General features: G+C 30.5%; 3 protein-coding genes across 4 annotated transcripts; all 3 read right to left on the bottom strand.

Annotated features, from left to right (window-relative positions):
* On the bottom strand, positions 1–1,860 carry LOC105161787 (putative glycerol-3-phosphate acyltransferase 3). The gene is made up of 2 exons (XM_011079601.3): positions 1,116–1,860; positions 1–1,013 (listed from the first exon to the last, which is right to left on the bottom strand). Exons 1-2 carry the CDS (start codon positions 1,806–1,808, stop codon positions 141–143), a joined length of 1,566 nt encoding a protein of 521 aa, XP_011077903.1. The 5' UTR covers positions 1,809–1,860; the 3' UTR covers positions 1–140.
* A 2,143-nt stretch (positions 1,861–4,003) lies between these two features.
* On the bottom strand, positions 4,004–6,159 carry LOC105161639 (DBH-like monooxygenase). Of its 2 annotated transcripts, none has more exons than XM_020693651.2 (3): positions 5,773–6,159; positions 5,294–5,540; positions 4,004–4,813 (listed from the first exon to the last, which is right to left on the bottom strand). In XM_020693651.2, the coding sequence occupies exons 1-3, from the start codon at positions 5,878–5,880 to the stop codon at positions 4,431–4,433; spliced, it is 738 nt and encodes a 245-aa protein (XP_020549310.1). In that variant the 5' UTR covers positions 5,881–6,159; the 3' UTR covers positions 4,004–4,430. The 2 variants fall into 2 exon arrangements, with proteins under 2 accessions (XP_020549310.1, XP_011077690.1); XM_011079388.3 differs by having other exon boundaries at positions 4,004–4,795; positions 5,773–6,154.
* Positions 6,160–11,511: 5,352 nt separating this feature from the next.
* LOC105161638 (protein SMALL AUXIN UP-REGULATED RNA 51) lies at positions 11,512–12,487 on the bottom strand. Its single transcript, XM_011079387.3, has one exon. It carries the CDS (start codon positions 12,419–12,421, stop codon positions 11,906–11,908), a length of 516 nt encoding a protein of 171 aa, XP_011077689.1. The 5' UTR covers positions 12,422–12,487; the 3' UTR covers positions 11,512–11,905.
* Between the last annotated feature and the right edge of the window lie 12,008 nt (positions 12,488–24,495).

Genomic DNA, 24,495 nt, shown 5'->3' with positions numbered 1-24,495 from the left:
TATTAATTGCTCATAAGATATATGAAAAAACATCCAAGACACAAATCATGCACTTTTACCGCAGTGCAGGAATCTTTTACCAACACACACACACATACGTATATTGATGTAATAAAACATAAGGTAAGAAATGCAAAGGATCATGTTCTTCTACTACCATCTCTAACAACTCCATCATTTCCAGCCAAGATCAAGTACTTATCCTTCCTCGTGAGCTTTGTGCATGTGAAACCTAACGCCTTGCCTATCTCACTCTGCACCAAATCGGCCGCCTCGAACCTTGAACCCCCGGCACGATGAATGACACCTAGGAAACGAGCCGAATAGCTAGGCCATGGATTCATGAGGAAGAAGAAAGGATCCAGGAACTTCAACCCTCTCGCAGTCGTACCATAAAACATGCTAATATGACAATTCACGGCGACAGGGAAAACCTCGTTGCTTATTTCTGAGAACAAAGGGCTGAACCTGAGCAGATACGATTCCCTACAAGTGGTGCCCTCAGGGCACACAACTAGGTCGTTTTGACTCAACAACTTGTGCATTAGCTCAGCATCTTGATCTCTGTGCCTTGTCAAACGTACAGTTTTTATAGGCGAAATGATCTCTGACATTCTGCTCAGACTGTAAGTGACTGCAGTTAAGGTTGTATTTCTCGTAGCATAAGAGACAACTATCGGATCCAATAAGGTCTTGTGGTTAGAGACATATAACCTTCTCTTGGCTTCACCATGTTTTCTGTTTGAGAAGCTATGGGGCTTAGAAACCCTGATTCTTATGCCGATGAAATGCATTAAAGGGATGGCAATCTCAAATGGAAGTGTTAAAGCAATGAGAGTTCTGATTATTGCAAGAGTGAAACCGAGAGGGAGCCACATGAACATGGCTAGTGCAGCCAAGAAAGATGGCTGGAAAGCCAGTCTTCCATCATGGAAAATGAGGGGCTTCGGGTATGAATTCCTTGGGAGTTGATGCCAATTCCTTCTTTCTTGTTCATTCACCAAGTAAATCTCCTGTTTCATCACATTCATAACATCACTACCAAGAAGATAAACAAGTACACATATATCTTCTGGCGATTACATTTGATTGAAGTAAGTTGAACTGAACTTCACCTTGCAATGAGCAAACCATGGACAATCAAAGTCCTTCTTGCATCCACTGATTCCGATGGCATTGTGAAGGACATTATCTGGTACAATTAGTTTCCTTCTTTCTTCCATAAGTCCCACAAAATATCCACAAAAGACCTTCAAATCTTTCCCAACAACATAATCTATGTCCAGATGATCTCTCAAGAAGCTCTCCACCATCACATGAGGCAAATTGCTCACACCCACAGTCTTTTTCCCTCTTCTCAATACCTCAAAGCTCTCCCTCCCAACATTCTCCAGGAAAAACTTGGGCAGAACAGCTCTCCCTTCTCTAAACCTGTCTTTACTTATCCCGAAAAAGCAAATCATTACCATGAGTTTTAAGGCGAGGCCGTCCCGACAGACGGTAATAAAGGGGTACAGAATCAAGAAGATGAAGGCCCTTATTGGGCTTCCAGCTTCAAACGCCACCAGCAAGAAGTAAGGAAAAAGTGATGAGGATCTCAACAGCGATGTTTCCACGTTGAAGATCAAGAACTGGTCCTCCAGGTCTTGTCTCTGTCCAAGAACCTGAAATTTGTGATACTCAACGCTGTCAGCAGTGTAGAAATTCCCCTGATGAGTAGTTCGTTTTGGGTTTCTGAAATGTTTGAGGATCAAAATAGAGAACAAGAGGGGAAGTTTTTGGACAGAAAGAGGTTTCATGAGAGCCATAATCTGTCTTTTTGCATGCTCTGGGACTTCTGCTGGGGTTTGTGTCTCCTTTCTCTCTCTCTATATATATATATTTTACGTGGGTAATCATCCTATGCCTGAACGGTCGTATCAAAATGTAAATTATGAATTATAATTAAAAATAATAACATCCACACACATATATATATAAATAAAAATTCTACCATCAAAATTGAATGAATTAATTAATGCCAAACTATTCATATGACTAATGTAAACTTGTACGGTCCAAATTAAATATAATAAATTAAACTTACCTTACACATCATTAAAATGATCGCATTCTAATTAGATTAATGTTTTATATATATTATAGGCATATATGATTACGAGTTAATTAAAAGCAAAATCATGAATGAATGAAAGAAATTGGTTTTAAGATTGGAATCTCATTTAAGACATGAAGTAAGTAGGTAGGAGCACTCAATCTCAACTGTCACCTACAAAACATGCAAATGTGGCATCTCTTGCTTCATACACAAATTCTGACCACATTCGTCGCTGTCATCCAAAATTATCTCTCCACTTCTTCATCCTTCCTCCAAAAATTATAATTTTAGTCCTTTAATTTTAAAAAGTGATATTTTTAATTTTATATAAATTAATTTTTGTAATTTAGTTCTATAATTTTATAATTTGGTCAAATTTAGTCTTTTTCCAGCCAATTTGACCGGAAATTGCAATTTACTTACAAATTTAGTCCTATAAATAAATTTATGAAGGACCAAAAATGATAACTCTCCCAAGTTATAGGACTAATAATGCCAACATTCCCTAAATTATAGGACAAAAATTATAATTTAATTGGGTCACGTACAAGTCATATACAATTGTTCAGCCAAATTGACCGTAAAAAGGATAAAATTAAAATTGTCAAATTCTTAAAGATATAAAACTAAATTGCAAAAATCAATTTGCGCAGGACCAAAATTACCATCCCCTTGGATTACAGGACTAAAATTACAATTTTTTCCTCCTTCCTCATTTAATTAATATACATATCTATTTATATATATATATATATGAAGGGGTTCTTTTGACCAAATTCTTAAATTTTGACCAAATAGTGAATTCTTAGAATTTATTTATTCCAAGAATTTTGACCAAATCCTTAAATTTTGACCAGATAGAAAGCAAATGGTAACAAAAATGGAAAATTTTGCTGTTTGCCCTATCCATTCTGCTTCTCCAAACTACGCGTCTCCCGGACCCTATGATACTATCAAAAGGATGTGTGAATTCCGACAAACCATATATAGGGAAAAAAGTATTTGTGATCAGTAAAAAAAAATAATTATTGTTATATTATAAACTATCATAGTTAATAAATTTATATTATTAATCATGATTAAATAAAATTAAAATTAAAATTAAAATTTTTATTACGATTAATTAATATTCATCATAGTTAATTTTTAACTATGATCAAAATATTTTTCATGATTTTAGCTATTGTCAAAGTCATAATTAATTTATATTTGTCATAATTTTTTTATTATAATAATTAATTATAACAAAAAATCATATTTTTTCTAATAGATTCAGTATATACTAATAAATGGGTTCAGAGCAGCCATTATTAATTGGAATACGATGTGGTCTAGCAAAAACACAATGCTCCATTTTCTCACTTATTTCCATTGGACCCAAATTCACATGACTACTTGGGAGTGTTAAATGGGCCCCAATTGGATTTGTTTAAAATAGGTTGAGTTTACAAAGTATTTATGTTGATGGATTACAAACGGATCGGATTGTGTCAGGAAGTATTTGCAAAAAACTTCTACTTTCATAAGAGTGACTGTGGTAGAAAAAATTGAAAGTTATAACAGAATAAACGTGGGTCGTAAGTGTTAAAAAACTAAAAAATTGATAAAAATTAAATTAGATAATATTTTGAAGAAAAAATTATTTTTAAAATAAACTTAATTGATTGAAAATCATTTTGTCCCTATGTATTAAAAAGATACTATTTTTTACATATTATTTCACTTATTTTTTGTCAATAATAATTATTTTTCCATAAAATATAATAAACTGCATTTTGAGTAGCATATTTCATAAAAGTAGTATAAAAATGTTTAATCAAATAATAATATGTGGACGAAATAATATAACTAAATGTTATAGCAAATAAAATATAAAAATTTTAAAATAAAATAAAAACGACAAAATTGAATAAAAAATTATTATAATAAGAGTAAAGCAGTCGAAATAAAATTAAATTTATCTACCAAAATGTCAAGCACCTTTGGCTAAAAACGCTTTTATGAGCCGTTTCAAAAGCATAAGCTACATTGACCCAAATACTTCAAAAGCGCTTTTTGAGAGCCAAATCTGAAAAACATTTCTCTAAGGCACTCCCTTACAGCTGAAGCATGAGCAACAAACCAGATGCTTGTACAAGATTCTCATTCTGAGGAGCCATCACCAGAAGCCTTCAGCTTAAAGCAAATGCCAACTGACATCCCTAGCAACAATTCCCATACGACATACTTCGGAATTACTTAGAACTACGCCACACAACTGAGAAGGGGGAGCGCCTACAAGCCAAAATCTAACTACACGTAATTACAAGATTGCCAAACCAATCACGGTTGTTTACCGGTACCAAACAATTGGAGTTGTCGTGTTGTGGGGCGGCTGTGGAATCAGGCAGTGCTGCTGCTGCTGCTGCCATTGATGGAAGCCTTCACTTACATTTATTCCACCAGCATCATTGACATTCCTTTGGTCGACATTACCATCTTCAATATCCATCCTCGATGCTTCCACCTCTTGAGCATCCATCATTTCAGGACTATCAATTTCAGGAGGCAATCCAGCTCCTGGTGCAGAAGGGAACTGTGATGGGACCCATGGAACAACAGCAAGACACCCGTTACTTGAACCAGATTTATTGTTCTCCACTGCCTCGTCATCGGCTAGTCTCCAAGAGTTTGATTGGCTTGACCACAGGAGTTGATCTACATAACATACACAGACTGTTACTTGGTTTTGAAACTTCAACTCAGTCCCACAGATCATAACCAGCCTATGCGAATTCTTAGACCAGAAAAGAAGCATAAGCATAAAACACCTATATTAGGAGCTCTCTTAAACCAGGGATGATAGGCAGAACAATAACCAACAAAATTTCCCAAATTTCGTTAGACAATCCTTTGGGTAAAACGAATCGCACAGTCAAATACATCCAGCATCCACTGATCACTAGCAGAGATAGTTGCTAAGGGGACATGTAAATCCAACTAAAATGAGTGAACAGCAAGGCCTCTCTCACATTGAGGAAGGAGAATAAAAGAAGTAGAATGCAAGCTTTTCACTGTTAATAAGTGTTTAGTTATTCATTCCAAGGTAAAGTCCTATCCTAGCAGATGCAATCCAAGTCCAAACTAATCATTTCCATATAAATCTCAACGGTTAGATAATCACGTCAACTCAACAAATACATCAATGCAACTTACTTTTGAACCCCGAAATGAGGTGAGGATTGACAGACACAGTGAAATTGGAGGGAGATTGCAGGAGCGGACTGGTGTTCATGGGCTTAAAAAGAACAATCGCCCTCTCTTCATTACTCGGCTCCGGCGGTAGTTCCTCAATCTTCAGACCGCCTGGTGAATTGCTACCAAATCCCTGCTCTTGGGGCATGGAGTGCTCAAACGGAATCTCACATTCCTCCTCCTCTATTATAGGCGGCAACTCAGCATCCTAATGTTTACACAAGGCAAAAACACTCTAAATTACAAACACCCACTTAATCGTACACTATCATTTATAAACATTCTATACGCAAAACCTAAAAGTTCACATCATGATAGCTGCGTGTAAGCAACTGGGATTGAATTCAAGAACCCTAATCCCAATAATCAGAACTGCAACAGCCAGAACGATCAAAACAAATGAGAAAAGAAAACTTGAGAAGAAACAGCGAGAATCTTACCAGCCGTCGGATTTTTCTGGCCGGAGAGGAGAGGGAAAAATCGGAGAAATCATCATTGACGTCTTCCAGGTCCTTCCTCTTCAACTTCAACGGCAAATACCCCTCCATCACTCCTTGTTTCTTTCAAAAAAAAAAAAATCTTCACCAAACCCCTATAGCCGGCTGCAATACTGGTAAGAAAAGGGGCAAAAATTCAAACAAACAAGAACCCGCAGCTACTGTAATAATCAGAGATTGAAGTGGGGAAATTATGGTGAGAAGAAGGATGGATAAAGAGATGGAGAATTCTGGGAAGTTACTTTAATAAAAAAGGCACACAGTGGAGGGTGTGAGTGTGGATTCTTGCATTGTCTTTCGAGATGTCTCCAGAATCTGGCAGAGACACCAATTTACGTAATTATGTGCAAAACTTACACATAATCCCCACTTCTCCAAATAATCATTTTTAAACTAATTGAGGTTTCCTTTCCTATAGGTTTTCTGTTTTGCCTCCCAAAAATTTATTGTGAAAAATAGTTCTATATTTTAAATGATTTTGTTTTAAATAGATTTATAATTTACTATAATTAGTTAGTACCAACACACGAGTATTGTATTATTTAAAAGAATAAGAATTTAATAATTTACTTTTAAAGTAAAATAAATATATGACAAATAATTTAAAACTAAAGTAATTAATAAGTATAATGATACAAAAGTATGTTGAATACAATAAAGAATTTAAATTGATTTACTAACCATTTACCTTGAAAATGAGTCATCTTTTGGATGAAATTTTACAATGATATATTGATTTAAATTTAGATGTAAGTAGATGATACTCGTTCAAGCCGTAAATTAAAGTTTAAAGAGGCTATAGCTATAATGTACGAACACTTACAAAAATGATCTAATTTAGTGTTGAAGTATAATATCTACGTATCCAAAAAAAAGAAAAATGATGTCGAAGACGCCCAAATGCATGTCCAACATGTTTTAGGATACATTTGAGATTTTTGTATAATTTTAAGGAAAAAAAAAATTCTAAGATTAAGGGGAAGAAATAAGAAGAATAGTTCACTTCTCTGTCAGACTTACCTGTTATGTGAAAAAACGTTATCTTGATATTTTTTATATTTTTTATATTTATGAAAAATTGAAAATACTATAATAAAAATATATATCATATGTTATCGTGTTAGTATTGTATTGTATCCTAATTTTTTAAAATTTGTCTTATTACTATATTTGTGTAGTGTCGTGTCATGTTCGTGTTACCATTCGTGTCCATGTAGTATAGGACTATAGACATAGTAACCAAAATAAAGTAAGTCGGATTATGTGTTTAAACAATAAATAGATACAAAATATAAGTAATTCAAGTTTTTAAAATAAAATGAGTGATTGATAAATAATTCAAATTTTAATATCAAACTAATCAATAAATATAAAAATATAGCTTGTTATTTAATATCCAAATGAATTTTAAAATGAATAATAACCAACCAATCTAACAAATTTTGCGATTCTTTTTTTTGAATAAAGAAAAATAATTTTATACTTATGGGTAAATTATAATCATTAGAATATAGATGTCACAAAATCCATTATTCATAAAGATAAATTATAATAAACTCTCTAGAAATTTAATAAAATACAAATATGACTTATTATTTAGAAAATTATTTTTTTCCGCACGTTGTTTCTGCATGCATATAAAAATCATGCTTTAAAATATATTATAAATAAGAAAAAAATATACAAATCAATATATTATATTAAAAAAACAAAAGAAAGAAAACTAATTTATTAGTTAATGTATAATTTAAAAAAATGAATATATTAGTTATCTATTAGTTGAACGGCTTTTTTAACTTCACAAAAAATTGATAGGATGGTGTCATTAACCACCATTTGTGAATATGGAGCTAGTTTTGATTTCAAATCCAAAACATTTGGACATACAGAAATCGTCAGCCCTATTTTATTACACAGAGCCCTAAAATTCTACTTGTAAATTCTTATGGGCCGAACTATATATAAAACATGGGCCACTGAGACCCCTATCTTCTAACCATAACATATGAAGCACTTAAGAAGCCAAGAGGGAAAATAAAACACAATCATTTTGCTGGATTAATCCAACAAAACATGTAATTTATATTGAGGCCACAAAAATTCTAGTGGGCTGCCCCAAGAAAATATAACCTGGCGACAACTCAAATTCACAACTTCATCTTATGTAGCAATCACTAGTTAACTGACAGAGTAAGTAATTCTGCTGTAAAATATTGGATTATTTCTTGAATTATTAATGGACACAACTTAAAAAGTATAATTAAATAAAATTAATGTGAAAAACGGTAAGTTTTGAGCAAAGTGTGTTTTTTTTTTTGGGGGGGAGGGGGGGAAGGTCTTAGAGTATTTATTGTGGGTCTTAAATATGATTAAATTTTTTTTATGAATTTTAGTTATAATTAGTATTTTAGGTTATATTTACGAAAACAATGCATTGTTGTGGTTAATTACTGTTGACCAAAAGTTTTCACTTTTTTCGGAGATAAAGTGAGATGAAAATGGGAGAGAAAATAAATTAAAGGGGGTGAAAGGTAATATGTTATTAATTGGGGAGGAAATTGATAAACAGAGATAAGTAAAGGGGGGAAAGTGAAAGAAAAATAGGGGTAGGGGGACAGCGGGTATGGTTAACAGTTACGGGGTACGATGAAGGATAATAAATAAATAACTGCCGAAGTCATTCGGATGAGAGAGAGAAAAGTGTTTGTATGTGAAATGCGTTTGTGATTTGATCTTTGAAAATCGCGTCGGTCCGGATTTCGTGTTCCGTATCTGCTGTCCTCGATTCCCACGTCCTTCCACTTTCTCCCTCTTCAGTCTTCCCCACGCTCACACTCACATGTTCTTCTTAACTCTATTCCCATTTTTACCCCCACCCCACCCCCTCCCCTCCACCCATTAAAAATATGTAAATAATTTGATTGTATTTTCATATTTCACCCGGTAAAGTTGAGCTGATGTCTCTAAGATCGTGGGTTCGAACCCCACTAATATATGAAGTAATTCTACGTTAATAGTATGTGTTGATTATATATAATTATATGATACCGATGCTATAACACGTGCAATAAAACGAAATATACAAAATTTCATATAATACTAATGCATTTAAAATAAAAAAGTGACAATTATTAAAACCAAACTTGTGGTGAAGTTGGCATCTAAGACAGAATAAATTACTACATTTTCGGATTCTCCAATTCAAATACAACCTTAATTTGTTGTAAAAAAGATCCAAAGTATCTCATAAATAATAGGAAAATGTCCCAATCATTCAAGAGGGAGTCATCATCACGCGCGTGCATGCCAATCGCTCACACATGAAAGCAAAAGCCTTTTCAATTGTAATTATGTACATAACCTTTTTCTTGTCCTTTGAAGAGCAATTAATTAATGCGAATTATTAAAGTAATTAAAAAGCTGATTAATTAATGGTAAATAATTAATTAGTGGACCACATCACATTCCTAATACAAATGGTGTACTTGTTTGTACGTACGTTGCTTTTTTCGTATCTGCCCAACTGCTCTAATTAAGAAATATGGGGTAAATTACACCAAATTTTCCTGAAATTTGATATAATTATGAATACTTATTTATTCTTTAAAAATTTATAAATACTCTTCAAATAAAACAATAATTATGCATTCTGACATTAAAACTTTACTATTATTCAATTTTTTTTTAAAAAAAAATAAAAAATATATTAAAAAATTGAGTGTGAGTAAAATAGATAATTTATAAAGAATATTAATCCATAAAATTATTTTTAAAAAATTAAAAAATTATAATTCATATTCAAAAAGGATATTTTGATTAGTTCATCATAAAAATTGAATAAAAATCTATTAGAGACTAACTGAATATGCTCGTTGTAATTAATACAAACGTCAAAATCAAGGAAGTATTTGTAATTTCTCAAACAATAAAGAGATATTTATAATTATCTGAAATCTCATCAAAGGTAGTTGTAATTTATCGCAAGAAAGAATTATACTGATCATTTTAAACCAGGTACGGATACTGCACGCATGTTATTATAAAAAATTAATTATTTTCTTTTTCTCGCTAATATTCAAGGGACGGAATAGCATCTAAAATATATCAGGACAGTAAATACTGCGATAAATATTTAATTAATCAGTTTTTGAACTGAAAATTATTTTTGATAGATAAAAATAAATATACATTAAAATTATAATATAACTCAATAATTTTAGAATAGTATATATTGCGGCCTAATTAGAGAATGAGTAGAGTAATAGGACATGAATAATTATATGAAATGTAGCCCCATCTTTATTATTACGTGTCTATAAATCTTGTACGACTGTTTGCATGCCTTCAAGAATAGATTCTTTTCATTATTTTTTTTTAATTAGATTGAAAGGTAAATTACAATGGTTTTTTTTATTTCTGAAATTTGATATGATTAAAATATTATTTATTATTTAAAAAAAAACTCTTATGGAGTGCAAATTATAATTTTATGTATTTTTTAAACTTTTTTATGGACTGAGTAGATAATTATTTTTATAAATTTTCATCTATCCCATCTGAGTTTTTTTTTTAAAAAAAAAACAACAAAGACAATTTAATTTGATAATTTCAGGACTCCAACCAAATAAATAGTTATCAATAATTTTTTCAGAAAATGAGATATATTCATAATTATGTCAAATTTTAGGACATTTTATCCTAGAAGAAATAAAAAATAAAGTTTAATTATGCACAACAAAGGGGGAAATTAATAAATTAATTAATTACTAGAAGAAAAAAAAAGCATCGGAAAAGATAAAAATTAAAAAGGGAAATAAAAGAAAGAGGTATTTGGGGAAGCCACACAAAATGACAATATTTTACAGAGAGATTCGGTTGAGATCACTATTTTACAACAATTGTTGAAGTCCATACACAAGACGACGGCAATTAGCTAAGAGAATATTTCTGATTATTTCATCCCAAAATTACATGAATAATAATTTTTTTCTTCTTCTCAAAAAAAAAAAAGAAAAAGAAAACTTAATTTGACAAGGACAGGACGCGTGTAAATTTGAACAAATTGTGTCCATTAAATAGAGAAAACAAAGAACCCACGTGTGTTTTTGTGGAAAATATGTCCTATCAATTGAGAATTCTACGATTATAGGAACATTGAATGTAGGTGTGATTTTTTGATTTTTTCAAGATATAGTGAAATTATGATTGGACTGTGAAAAATAGTTTAGATCATCAAAGAAGAAATTGCAAATATTTATGTATAAGTGATTGCAAAAGTGATATTTATAATATTATCTGTTCTTCTGTATGTTATTTTAATGTTTTTTTATTAACAACGCACATGCACGTTACTTATACAAAAATAAAATTTATATTAATTGTACATTTAAAAAAATAAAACACAATCTTTCTTTTTTTATAAGATTCAATCAAAACAATAATACTTTTGAACTAATTTTATCATATTAAAAAGAAATAAATAATATATTTATATTTATGGGACTAGAAACGTAAGAAATTACATAAAATCATTACTTGTCTTTGCCAACAAATTAATCCAGTCAAAAGAATTGAAATATATATAACCAAATTATAGTAGAAAGAAGAATCTAATCCAGATGCTGATAATTAATAAAGATCCAATCCAACTAACAAAATAAACACAACTGCAAATCATCATCATACTATAAAAAGATTCAACTGTCAATATTTTTCATTTCAATGCCAGACAGAATTTCCAAACACATTCATCAAGAATCAAAAACCCTCAATGCACATCTTCTTCATCATTAATAAACCCAATTCAAAAACACAATGGGGATCTCAAAACCCTTGAGAAAAAACAAAGGGGACAAAGAGATTCAAGCATCTCATTGATCAGTGGTCGGCAGACCGCCATTAAAACGCTGGCCTCGGAGGTGGAATGAAAAACCCTCATCCCATGTTGAGGAATGAGGGTAGAACTGGACCACATTGTATAGTCCGCAAACCCTAAAATTAAAGCTAAATAAAAGCAACTAGCCTACCCTAGAAAGAGAAGAGTCGTTCATGTTCCGCCATTGTTAGGGTTTCAATTTCAGACCCTTGTTTTTTGCAGCAATGGAGATGTGAAGGCATGGCAAGAAGCCGATGAGGACGATTCTTTACACGACGACTGCTCGAAACACTCCAAACCCACTTCAGAAACCATCTTCAAGAACTCATCCAGCCCGAGCCCCCCGAATTTCTCCTCGTCTTCCTCGAGGAGCTGGAGTATGTTTATGAAGAATCCGGTGTCGCACGGCAGAGCCAGGCCGCCGGTTGTCTGGAATCCGAACTCCTCTTCGGCCTCGTCGAGGAGCGCTAAGAAGACAGGGAGGTTGAGGAACCGGGTGGGAATGACGAAGCGTCGGCGTTCTGGGCCGACGTAGACGGCGACGGAGCCGGAGGGGGTGCGGCGACTGGAGCCGGCCGGTTCGTCGGGGTCCGAGGAGCAGGAGGAGTAACAGAGTACGGTGCGGCGCCGGAGGCTCTTGGATTTCCAGCGCCTCACAACTTGCCTCAGCCGTACGATTTGGGTGATCATGTTTACTTTCTTGATGGCTGAGGCCATTCTTGAGAGAGAGACAGAGATAGAATTGAGCAGTGTGAAGAATTGAGGAGGAGAGAAGGTGGAAGAAGAATACCAAATTTAATTGAGTTGCGTTTAGTCTCAAATGACTAAATTAGCCTCCTGATTATATTTACTATATAGCCCTTGGGGGTTTCCTTTTCTTCCTTTTAGGTTAAATTTGAATGAGATGATATATCCGATACATAAATCTTCAAGTTGTGGGTCCACTCATAAGTAATTTAAACTTATCATAATAAATATTCTTGTTAATGAGTCTGTTTTTAAATTTATTTTCGTTCTTTTTTAAAATAAGATTAATTTCATCTCTAATATAAATTGAGGATAACTACAACGAGAAAAAAAAGTCGACATATAGTATATGACTAAATCAAATTAAATTTATTATATAAACACATAAAATATTATATTAGTCAAATTCACTGAAATATTGTCCAATTTGAGTTCCAAGACCATATTAATTTTCATTGATTAAATATCATAAGTCATCTATTGTCAACCCTTAAAAAAATATCCTAAAGTGAGAACTTCATGCATTCAATAAAATTTAAACTCATAAAATTAAATAAAAACATATAACAATGTAATGACAATATTATCATATTGAATTAACCATGTTGTTATATAAATTTAAATTTTGAAGATGCCGTATCCCATGTTAGGGATTAAATTTATGTTGTCGGGGACGAGAGTGAATGATGGTCGTCATCCATTTTATAATCTTGAAATCATGGAGAAAAAAACTATTTAATGATCGAAATTTCTCTTTATTTGGATAAAATTTTGTCAAATTTAATCAATTACATTATAATTATTATTTTTTGTTTATTGATTGAATAATAAATTTAATTTCAATACATTAATTTGATACACTAATCATATAGATAAAATCACGTGCGTATTTGGGTATAGTTTTGCAAACGTTGGATCAGTATGCCAAACTTATTCCACTAAGTCATGAATAGTATTTTGATAATATACTATTTATATATTATATTATTTAATATATTTAAGTTAAAAAATTAATTCAATATATTAGTAATTTAAATTAATTAAAAAATACATTCAAATAAAATAAAAAATAACAAAATATTTTAATAAATTTATAAAATTCAAAAACCCACGATATTTATAGTTTTTATTATAAAATTTAAATCAAATGGTATTCTGGACCATTAATGCACCACCTCTTTTTCTAGATTTTTCACAAGTTTCCTTTCTTGTTTTTATGTTCTTTTCGCAGACTTCCTTTTGTTTTACGAGGAATTTTTGTCTCGTTCTTTCAGGATACGGATTTATTGGTTTGTTGTTGCTAATATTTCAGTTGGAATCAAATTTGATTATATTTAAATTATTTATTTTATAATATATTGTATAATTAATATATAGTTAAAAAAAATAATCGATTATATAGTAAATATAATTATACTTATGCGATTAGTTTTATTTGTTGTGTCGAGACTTGAGTACGTACATGTTTGATTGGGGAAATAATTTTCTCATTTAATACGCCTTGCAATTTGATCGATACTATATTTCGTAAGATATTGTCTGTTTTGATTTCACAAAAACAAAAACGTCACAAGTTTGTTTTGAAGAGATGCTTTACTAGAAAAAAGAGACCTTAGAGTTTATAAGCCACTTAAGCTCATTGTTTGCGACAAATGTGTGACATTATCATCATTTAAAAAAATACATATATACATTTCACTGCTTTCAAGAAAAGTATATTGTATCCTATCATCGACTATAATTATTATATTTTTTTATTCAATACCTTTTATACGTCACATTAATTATCACTGTTATATTTTTATTTCACAACCACATATTGAAAAATAAATTTAACGGATAATTACACTTTCCTCTGGATGTGATGTAATTACATGTAGACAACCATCGTTTGAGAAATTACATATAGCACTCATTAGGTTTGGTTTCATCTAACAAATAAGTCCATTCGCTAATTAAAATTCACCGAATTTTGCTTATATTAACACAAAGATCGGAGAAAAATTTATATTTAACCCGATTGACTAATTACCGACTTATTGCAGGTCAAATAAATCTTTTTGTGGCCAATTACCCTCGTACGTCTTCACACGTTAATGCATGTGAGGAGGTATAACTTCACTGTTAGAAGGGTAGTTTAGTATGAAAAAATTTATTTGATTAAGTCAGTAATAAGTCAATCGAGAGTAAATATCAATTTTCATTCAATTTTTTTGTTTGTTAATACCTGCAAATTTAGTGAATTTTGACTAATGGATGGACTTATTTGTTAAATATAAACAAATATCAAGGATGCTAAATATAATTTCCCAAACCATAAAAAATCTACGTATAATTACATCACCCTTCAAACAAGTGTAATTATCTCTGAATTTAATATGAATCAAACCCATTTCACCTCAGCTTTTCTTGGCAGGGGAAGTGAATGAATAAAGCTGTATTATTTATTGGTAACATCCAAAATTAAAGTTATTATTGTAAATTATTATTGTTTAAATAAAACCAGAAAATGCAGGTAAAAAATGATGTGCACTTGGCCCGGACGAGTGACGACTCTGCGCTAATGGACAGCCCCTCCACATGCATAAGATCACAATCAACTCGGGATTATGTTTCTGATTAGTTGTACAAGTAATCTACTTTCGTCAATCGCGTGATTTGCAATTGATGTTCCTATTTTGGCATCTATATATTATATTTCATGCCTTGATTTACCATCGGTAAGAATCACAAATATTTAGCTTAGAGAGGAAAATATATTATTAACTTGGCTTATCGTGCACTCATTGTTGCTTGCATTTACTACATTTAAAGGGAACGAAATTTGAGACGCTTTGAGCATACGGAGCGACCACCTAACATCATAATCACCATCATTGTGGAAGATATTAGACATAGGATTATCAGTATCAATTTATCTCGTTTTGTTAGTTCATATGCGTTGTTATAGATTATGACGTATCCCTTGGCCTGTTGAGGGAGAAACCACCAGTTGAGCATTGTTGTACTGTACGATCTTATTTTATTAATGAAACTTACATTTACTAAAAAAAAATTTAGCTTAGGGCTTAATTTATTTTCTCTCCAGTCAAAATACACTAATCCTAAAAATGTTGGACATTAATTAATTTGAAAATTATAAATAAAATAAATACAATGACGTGTTTGGTAATTTTTATTTTTTTGGGTGGAACAAAATTTGCTGCAGATGTCAAATAATACATAACAGTAAGCTATTTAATGTATTATGTGCAGATAATGTAATAGTTGAATAATTATTTTCAATATATTTGTTTTGGGTAATGTTTGGGGATTCCCAAAAGTTTAATGAATTTGGTCCAAACCCATATAAATCAATATAACAGCCCAACTACAATCCCGACCAAACCAAACCATTTTATTACGTGCTCTAAATTATTCATAGTTTAAAAATTAAATATACAAATGTTACGGATGATATTTTCACAAAAATAAATAATAATTATTCAAATTGTTCAGTGATAAATACACTCTCCTTCTCTTGAGGTTTGGTGTGATTACATATAGACTTCCTGTGATTTGAAAAATTACATTTAGTATCCCTGAATTTTATTTTCGTCTAAGAAATAAGTCCATTTGTTAGTCAAAATTTATCAAATTTATTGATATTAACCAGAAAAAAAAACTATATAAAAATTGATATTTACTCTCGATTAACTTATTACTGACTCATTGCAGGTCAAATAATTTTTTTCCTACTAAACTACCCTTATAACGGTAAAGATATACCACCTCATATTCATTAACGCGTGAAATATGATGGTAATTTGATCACAAAAATATTTATTTTGACTTTCAATAAATCAGTAATAAGTCATTCGGAGGTAATTATAGTTTTTTTTTTTGTTAATACCACCAAATTCAGTGAATTTTGACTAATGGAAGGACTTATTTATTGGACAGAAGCACACTTTATGGGTATTAGATGTAATTTTTCTAACTACAGAAAATTTACGTGTAATTACACCAAATTTTAGGGAAGGAGAGTGTAATTATCCCAATTGTTAATATACAAAACTAGATATATGTAGTGGTAATTAGAATATACTTTAAGTAAACGGGCCCATGATCATCTGGACTTCTGCCGCTTTCCATTCTCCCAATCCCATATTGCCAGGCAATTCGGCCCGATCCTAAACCCATTAAAGAAAAAAAAACCCATTAATTTAGGTAAGTGTTCTTGAAGTGGATATGTGGGATTAAAATAGGAATTTCTTTGGATGTGATAATTTTATCCTTTATTTATTTAAGATGATAAAATTTGCGTCTAAAAATTTATGAAATAATTACAATTTAGGTGATTGTTTAAAGCTTTTAATATCGAAATCCTCAAAACTAAGACGAGAATGTTTTTGCACATGACCAATGGACACAATTGGGGCTAGGAGTGTTTTTATTCCTTGCACATCGGGTCGATGAATTATAATCCAACCTATTTTGAGCTGAATTATAATTCGTCCATTATCTTGATTTTGAGGTTTCTTTGTTTGCGATCTACCAATAGAAAAGTAAACAAAAAATTGTGAGAAATTAGGCTGAACATTCGACTCAATCCTAAGAAGTAAACAGGGCCTCGACGTCGTATTTCTTTAAAAGAAATGGAATTATCAAATTTTCAATTAAAAAAAATAAGAGCTTTATAAATCAAATTTCTGACAATTATCAGCCCCTACTTTATTTACACGTATTCCACATTCCAACATCCTCAAATATAAAGAAAATAAAAATTATTCTAAGATGTGGAGTCAAGAGAAGAAACTGAGTGATGGCTTAGTTTCTTAATTGGTCAACAACATACATGTAACCTTCGACACGTGGCCAACAATTTGTCCTCAAAATTCTCAATCCTCAATAATTGGATTAGAAAATTGGAGTAGTCATTACGAGCATGCCACTTCTTGTTGCCCACTATGGGACTGATTGCTGGAAATTAATTATTTTTTCAATTTTATAATTACAACCATATGTATATTTTTAATTTAAAAAGATCAAGTTAAATAAGCTTAATTGCCATTTTGTGCTATAAGACATGTTGCAAAAAAAAATATTTTGGACACGGATTCGACACGGGACAACGGTTTTGGTTTAAATTTCTGTTTCCACGTGATTTGAGAAATTACATTCAGTATTCATGAGGTTTGCTTTCGCTTAATAAATAAGTTCTTTCATTAGTCAAAATTCACTTAATTTATTGATATTAATAAAAAAAAATTAGAAAAAACTCTATATGTACCCCTGATTGACTACGACTAACTTATAGATGGTCAAATGAATCGTTTTATGATCAAATTACCCTTATACGTCTTCACGGGTTAATGCATGTGAGGATGTATATTTTCATTGTTATAAGGGTAGTTTAGTCCGAAAAAATTTGTTTGACCTGCAATAAGTTAGTTTTCAGTCACTTAAGAGTAAATATCTATTTTCATCAAGTTTTTATTTTTTTGTTCATATTAGCAAATTTAGTGAATTTGGAGTAACGGAGTGACTTATTTGTTAGACGAAACCAAACCTTAAGAGTGGTAGAAGTAAATTCCTAAACAACAGGGGATCAATGTGTAATTATATCAAACCTCAAGGGAGGAGAGTGTAATTATCCCATATTTTTATGGAGCAATGTGCCATACAGATTATTTAATTTACTCATATTTAGATTTTTTTCCACATTTATCAAAGGTTTTTCTGAAAAAAAAATAAATTAGCAAGGATGAATTAACGATTTCAACCTCATCGTTTAGCGGTACATAATTATTTTCTATTTTAATGGGGGTATTTATAATTTTTAAATAAATAAGTGATACTCGTAATTATATACCAAATATAAAAAAAAAGTAGTTGTAATTTATTATTTTATTAAAGATAAGTGGGGTAGGTTTTTGATCCAACCAAACCAGCCCAATGATCACCGTAATTGTAGTTTCTATTGGCAAAATAACACTTTTTATCCCGTAATTTAGAGTTCTTTCACTTTTAGTTCCATTGATTACTTGACTTTTACTTTGATCCTACAATTTCTAAACAGTAGTACTTTGGTCCCGTGGTACATTTTTCATATATTTTAACAAAAAATAGTACGTGACTGTTATCGCCTTTACACTTTTGGTCCCATATGTTACGAGATTCTCACTTCTATTCCCATAAATTTTCAAAAGGTAGCATTTTTGGTCCCATGCACTTAATGGCCGTGTGTCCTTTCCTTTAAACATCTAGCTAGGTGCCATGGGACCAAAATTGTTACTTTTTTAAAGTTATAGGACCAAAACTCAGAATCCGATAACCAATAAGATCAAACGTTACAGGATGAAAAATATTGTTTCCCCATTTCTATTAAAAATGAAACTTGTAGGCGGTATTATTAGTATCCATTATGAATTTTGGATTAATATTTTAAGAGAATGAAAGAAATAATTTGGTTGACTTGCATAATTCTGAATTATTGCACGTACCATGTTGTTGTTACTTTTGCTTGTCATATGTAAAATCAATTATTGCTCTTTTATATACCCGGAAACAAACACCCTTAATCTAGGATTAGTTGGTCGTTGATATGTTAATTATTTAAAAGAAATTCATTAATAGTCACCCGATAGCTATTTTATTAATGTAAACACTATAAAAATAATTTATAAGTCAAAATTATATTCTCGTTGACAACTTTTTAGCGCCAATCAATCACAAATATAAAAATAATATATACATATATATAATATATTTATAATACCATTCGGTATTTTTAAATTCCAGCATTAATTCAATTTAACGAATATATTCAAACTAGATAAAAAAATAGTAAATTATTATAAAAATAAATAAACGCACATTTCACATCTGTAGAACTCAAACTCACAATTTATTTAATTATGAGCTCATAAACCTTATCAATAGCTGAATCTCACAAGACCTTACTGATTGATAATATAAAAATGACATTGGTCGTGGCTAAGGTTGTTTGATTTTGTACCATAAGACCACTCCTTTGTTGTCGAAGTACGGTCGGCAAGCATAATACGGACCAATTAAATTAAATTATTGCTCACATTATTCCTTCTTTAATTACAAAGTCCAAAATCATAATTATGATATTCTCATTAAAATATTGTTAGACACGGCTTCAACACGGATTTTACTTTATCTCTTTATTAAATTTTAGGGTAAACTACAACGATCTTTCCTGATATTTGACATAGTTACGAATATTTTTTTATTATTTAAAAAATTACGAATATTTTCCTAATTTTAACATTCGTCTAAGAATTAGCCCAATTATGTTAGTTTCTGTTAAGTTTTCATCTATTTTTTTGTGATGAACTGACCAAGTATTTTTGTGAACTAAAAGCTATAATTTTATTTAATTTTTATTTTTTTATGGATTAAGTGAATATTTTTTTATAGTTTTTCAAAAATTTCCATATACCGCATTCGATTTTTTCTTTTATTTTTTATTTTATAAATATACAGTAAGGACAAAATTAATAATTTCATACATCCGTTCAAAAATTATATAATTTCATCAAACATGACGAGATATTTTCAATTATATCAAGTCTCAAAAAGATCATTGTAATTTTCACTTTTTACTAAAAAATTAAAAAGAGTTTCAATTAAATATTACCAATTATTTCTACAGCTAAAAACAGTGGTAATATTTTGACAATAGGTAAGACCATATCGAATATTGATTAGTTGTGGTCAACACGTGAGTTTTCATATCGATCTTGTCTGACCATAGTAGATAATATTGATTTACTACGGTATTTAAATTATAGTAATATTAATGTAAAAAATAATTAATTCTTATTGTAGTGATGAAAATAAGTCGTGTTCTCGCTCGTGGATATTTCTTTATAATCTTATTTCGTTGGTACTTCTATTAAAGTATCTATATATTGTTTGGATTTGTATCTTGAGTGTTTTGTTTTATGTTTTGGAGATAGAGAGGAAAAAATAGAGATAAATAAGTGTGTGTTGAAAATAAATAGTACGTTTAGATTTGTGTTTTGAGGTAATTTAAAATATTCTAAAATAAGTGGTGTAGGTTTGATGTTGGGGTTTGGGAAATAAAAATCAATTTTCATTGTCAAATGATATATATTATATATATATATTTATATATAAATATGTATATATATGAATATTGTATGTATAATGTTGTATTTTTGTGCGATAAAAATCACTCTTAATTGTCAACTCATGTCTCTTTTATTATTATATATACACCAGTGTATATATATATATATTATATATAGAAAGTTAAAAAATAAAAAAAAAACACACAAATAAGATATAAAAGCTAAAAAATAAATATTAAACGTATTTTATCTTATCTCGAAAAATAAAACCAAACATATTGCTAATATTTCAACTGTTTTTTATGTTTTCCCTTATCAAATTAATGGAAAATAAGCATATACACTCTGCACGTGGTGGGTCCCATCAATTCCACGAGTTCTGATTAATTAGTTAATTAATTTGGGCAGAACTGTCATATTCGTACATGACACAGGGTTAGATTGTCAAATGGACATAATTATTCTAATTTACAAGTCAAAAAGAACAAAAAAGTAAATAATAAAATTCGAATTCAGTAGTTAAAATGACTTACTTACGCCTAAAACAGGTCAACCCTAAAATAACTAAATGGATTAGTCACATGAAAGGTCAATAATAGCCCTTTAGTACTGAGGCGCCCACAAATTTAAAATATTTTCAATTATGCATTAACCAAAAATTTATTTCAATTTTCTCAATTTGAAAGGGATTATGACATGCCATTAATGTCTTAATTTGGTGGTTAAAGTCCCATCAATACGTTCGAAATCATAAATTTGATTCTATCAAAATATTTATATCACTTTATATGAATTCATTGCAGTTTGTTTCATCCCTACTACTCATCATATTTTGGTTTGGTATTCCATAATGCACATAAATACTGATGAGGGGCAGGAAAAGACTGGTATACCCTTCGAACGAGGGACAGAAGTAATATGAGGCATAGAAAAGGGTTTGACCTAGTATTAATATTGTTGAGCTTAATAGACAGTTAAGGGCAGTATTAATGCCGTAAAGAGCGGGCCACGATGGCAGAACGAGTAGTCATGGGAGCAGGCATAAAGATCGTGCAGAAGACACGTCAGCGTAGGGAGATGACCAGTATAAAGAGAAGAGGAAAGAGAGGTAATGGGGTTAGTCTTTTTTTGGGAGAATTACTTCATAAGACTGAGGAGAAAATATTTTTTAAAGATAATTCTTGACACTGACTTGAGCGTCGGAGCATCTGCGCTGGGACCCTCCCCGGCTAGGTGACTTTTGTTTCCATTGTCAGGTTATTAAGAATCAGGAGCTGGGGGCGAAGGACGACCTAAGGTGCGACCCGCGATCTCAGCCTGATCAAATACGAAAGTCATGATGATATTACTGATAAATATTTTTATAAAAAAAAATTATTTAATCTCCTTTTCAAGTAAATCAATTGCGAAATGTTTAATAAATAGTAATTACGACAAATTAATAAGATTCCTAGAAATTTAAGGAAACGAAGAAAAGAGTACACGATTATCATGTTCGTGGCAAATATTTTTTTTTTAATTCGATAAAAAAGAGAGTTCGTATTTTCTCAAAAAATTATTAGGGACTTCCTAAATTTTAAGTTTTGAGATGATTACCATCTTAGCAATATAAATTTGATGCAACTCGCATTCGAACGGCTTGACATTATATAAATTTCATGATTATCTTGAAAAGATACATTATTAAGAAGAGAAGATTTTAAGGCTTATAAGCCTCTCAATCTGATCGTTTGCCTATATAAAAAGTTATGCATAAATCTTATACAAATAAAAAACTGTAAATTCTCAAAAATCGAGATTTCAGAACTTACTATAAATAAACTTAAGGTGCATAGGTAGTCATTTTTTAAAGCCACTTATGTTCTTCGTTTCGATATAATATTTTTAGGTCGTTAATAAATTATGAATTCAATACCTCGACTATAAAATGTTGGATTTTGGAGCATAAAGAGAAGGCAAATTATGTTGGTTGACTTGCCTAATTCTTGTAAGCATCATCTTACATTTGTTTGTTGTCATGGAAAATCAATTATTGCCCTTTTATATATTCATCCAATCATACAAAATGCAGTGTATTGGATGAATATTTTAGATAAAATAGATAATAATCAAGAACTATGTGCACAGAATTTCAACTATCTATCATTTCATTTATATATATATATATATATAGATGCCCTAACATCATTATTTTTCTGAAGAATTTTAATAATAAGAAGCAATAATTAAGAATATGTGGGAAAATGATATATGATATTTATCCAGACTTGGCCTGCGTCCCAAGACAACAAATGAACTCACTTTTAGACAAATCCAAAGGGTGAAATAACGATATTGTCTTGATTTGAGATAATGTCTATCTATCCGGCATCGTTATTTTTGAGATTTAGTGTAATTATACATAATTTTTTTGTAATTTAAGAAATTATATTTTACTATCATAATGTTTTTTTTAACTGATTGCAAACACCCGTTAAATTATTTTAGAAGATAATCGCCCTTCCATGAATCCAATTCAAATACCAAATTCAGATTGAAAAAGCAGAAAATTAGAAAATTATGATTGGTGATCTCCAGTAATTGGAATTTGGAGGAGACATAATTCTAAAATTTTTGTGAATATTTTAAATTTTGAGGAATAAATTAAGAACAGACCCATTGGTTTGGTACAACTTGATATACACTTGGTACAACCTCTCAATCAACTTATTTATTTAATTTTTATCCAACTACCCAAATTTATTCCCAATTATGAGCTTGTAAATTAATTATGACTTTACATCCCTACCGTTGAAATTGAGTTTGAATCAACATATTACTTATCATGACGTGCAACATAAATATAAATATATATATGAATGTATATAAACTCTACTCGTGTCACTCAACGCCACTTGGTGCACCTTAATTTTGTTGCATTATTGAACTTAATTATTTCATTAATCCAAAATTATCGTTTTTATTTTATTTATATATATTAAGACAACTTATGTAATTGGTAATTTAAATATTTTTGGGTGGCTAAGTCGTCGTCAAGGGGTTTGCAACTATCAACTTAGTAATTTTTGAAAACGTGCTCCCAAAATTATTATTATTATTATTATTAATGGAATAATAATGTATTTATCAACTATTGGAGTATGCTCGACTCATATATATATATATATATATGGCGTCGAAATGCGAAAGTGAAATATATTTTTTTTAATTGAGAAATTATTGTATTAATATACTTGTAAATTAACTTTGACCAGTCTAGAAAGGTTGCTTTGTAATAAAACTAAGGAAACTATTCTTATAATTATGTTTTCTTTAATTATTATTACAGTATTAATGATTTCATTGCAAATGCTATAGTAGTTTAATTGCTGTTGGGAAAAAAATCCAAAAAAGTAAAAATTATAAGTTTGGAGTCTAAAAAATATGTATCCACTATTTATGTAGCACAATAAATAAAAAATGACCAATTCCGATTTGGACAATATTATAGCAAACTAGCACTAAAATTACTCAAGCACTTTTGTCATGATATTCAACATAAACCTAAGTGATTTTCCAATCCTGGCTTTAATTTTTATAGACTAGACTTTATTTATGATTTCACCAGCTAGTCCTGAATCAAGTCGTACCAACATGCTCAGTTTTTCATCTATAAATCAGATGAAAAACACCCGATTTCTTAATATTCAGCATTACATTGATACATCAGGTGAAAAATACATTTGATCTATTCAAGAATTTAATTTTTCGAATTAATATTCAGTAATAGTATTCAAGAATTTTGTTCAAAAATATTCCTGACGTTTCAACAAAGCAGATACTTATTTACGCACGTTTTAATAAGTAGTTAATGGACATACTAGTAACAAGACAACAAATTATTAATCATGTTTTAAAATATCTTGATTCAAGGATTGGAATATCACTAAATAGACA

Source organism: Sesamum indicum, linkage group LG5 (assembly GCF_026168435.1).
Source record: "Sesamum indicum cultivar Baizhima isolate 11 linkage group LG5, ASM2616843v1, whole genome shotgun sequence".
NCBI lineage: Eukaryota > Viridiplantae > Streptophyta > Magnoliopsida > Lamiales > Pedaliaceae > Sesamum > Sesamum indicum.
Note: the sequence above shows the minus strand (reverse complement) of the source record. Positions and strands in the feature narration are given on the sequence as shown.

Bases quoted from the DNA above. Each gene is read 5' to 3' on its own strand.
- LOC105161787 (XM_011079601.3), bottom strand. From the start codon at position 1,808: ATGGCTCTCATGAAACCTCTTTCTGTCCAAAAACTTCCCCTCTTGTTC. The intron at 1,014-1,115 runs GTGAAGTTCAGT...GTGATGAAACAG, and splicing joins CATGGTTTGCTCATTGCAAG to GAGATTTACTTGGTGAATGA.
- LOC105161639 (XM_020693651.2), bottom strand. From the start codon at position 5,880: ATGGAGGGGTATTTGCCGTTGAAGTTGAAGAGGAAGGACCTGGAAGAC. The intron at 5,541-5,772 runs GTAAGATTCTCG...TGTAAACATTAG, and splicing joins CCAGAAAAATCCGACGGCTG to GATGCTGAGTTGCCGCCTAT. The intron at 4,814-5,293 runs GTAAGTTGCATT...ACCAAGTAACAG, and splicing joins CCTCATTTCGGGGTTCAAAA to TCTGTGTATGTTATGTAGAT.
- LOC105161638 (XM_011079387.3), bottom strand. From the start codon at position 12,421: ATGGCCTCAGCCATCAAGAAAGTAAACATGATCACCCAAATCGTACGG.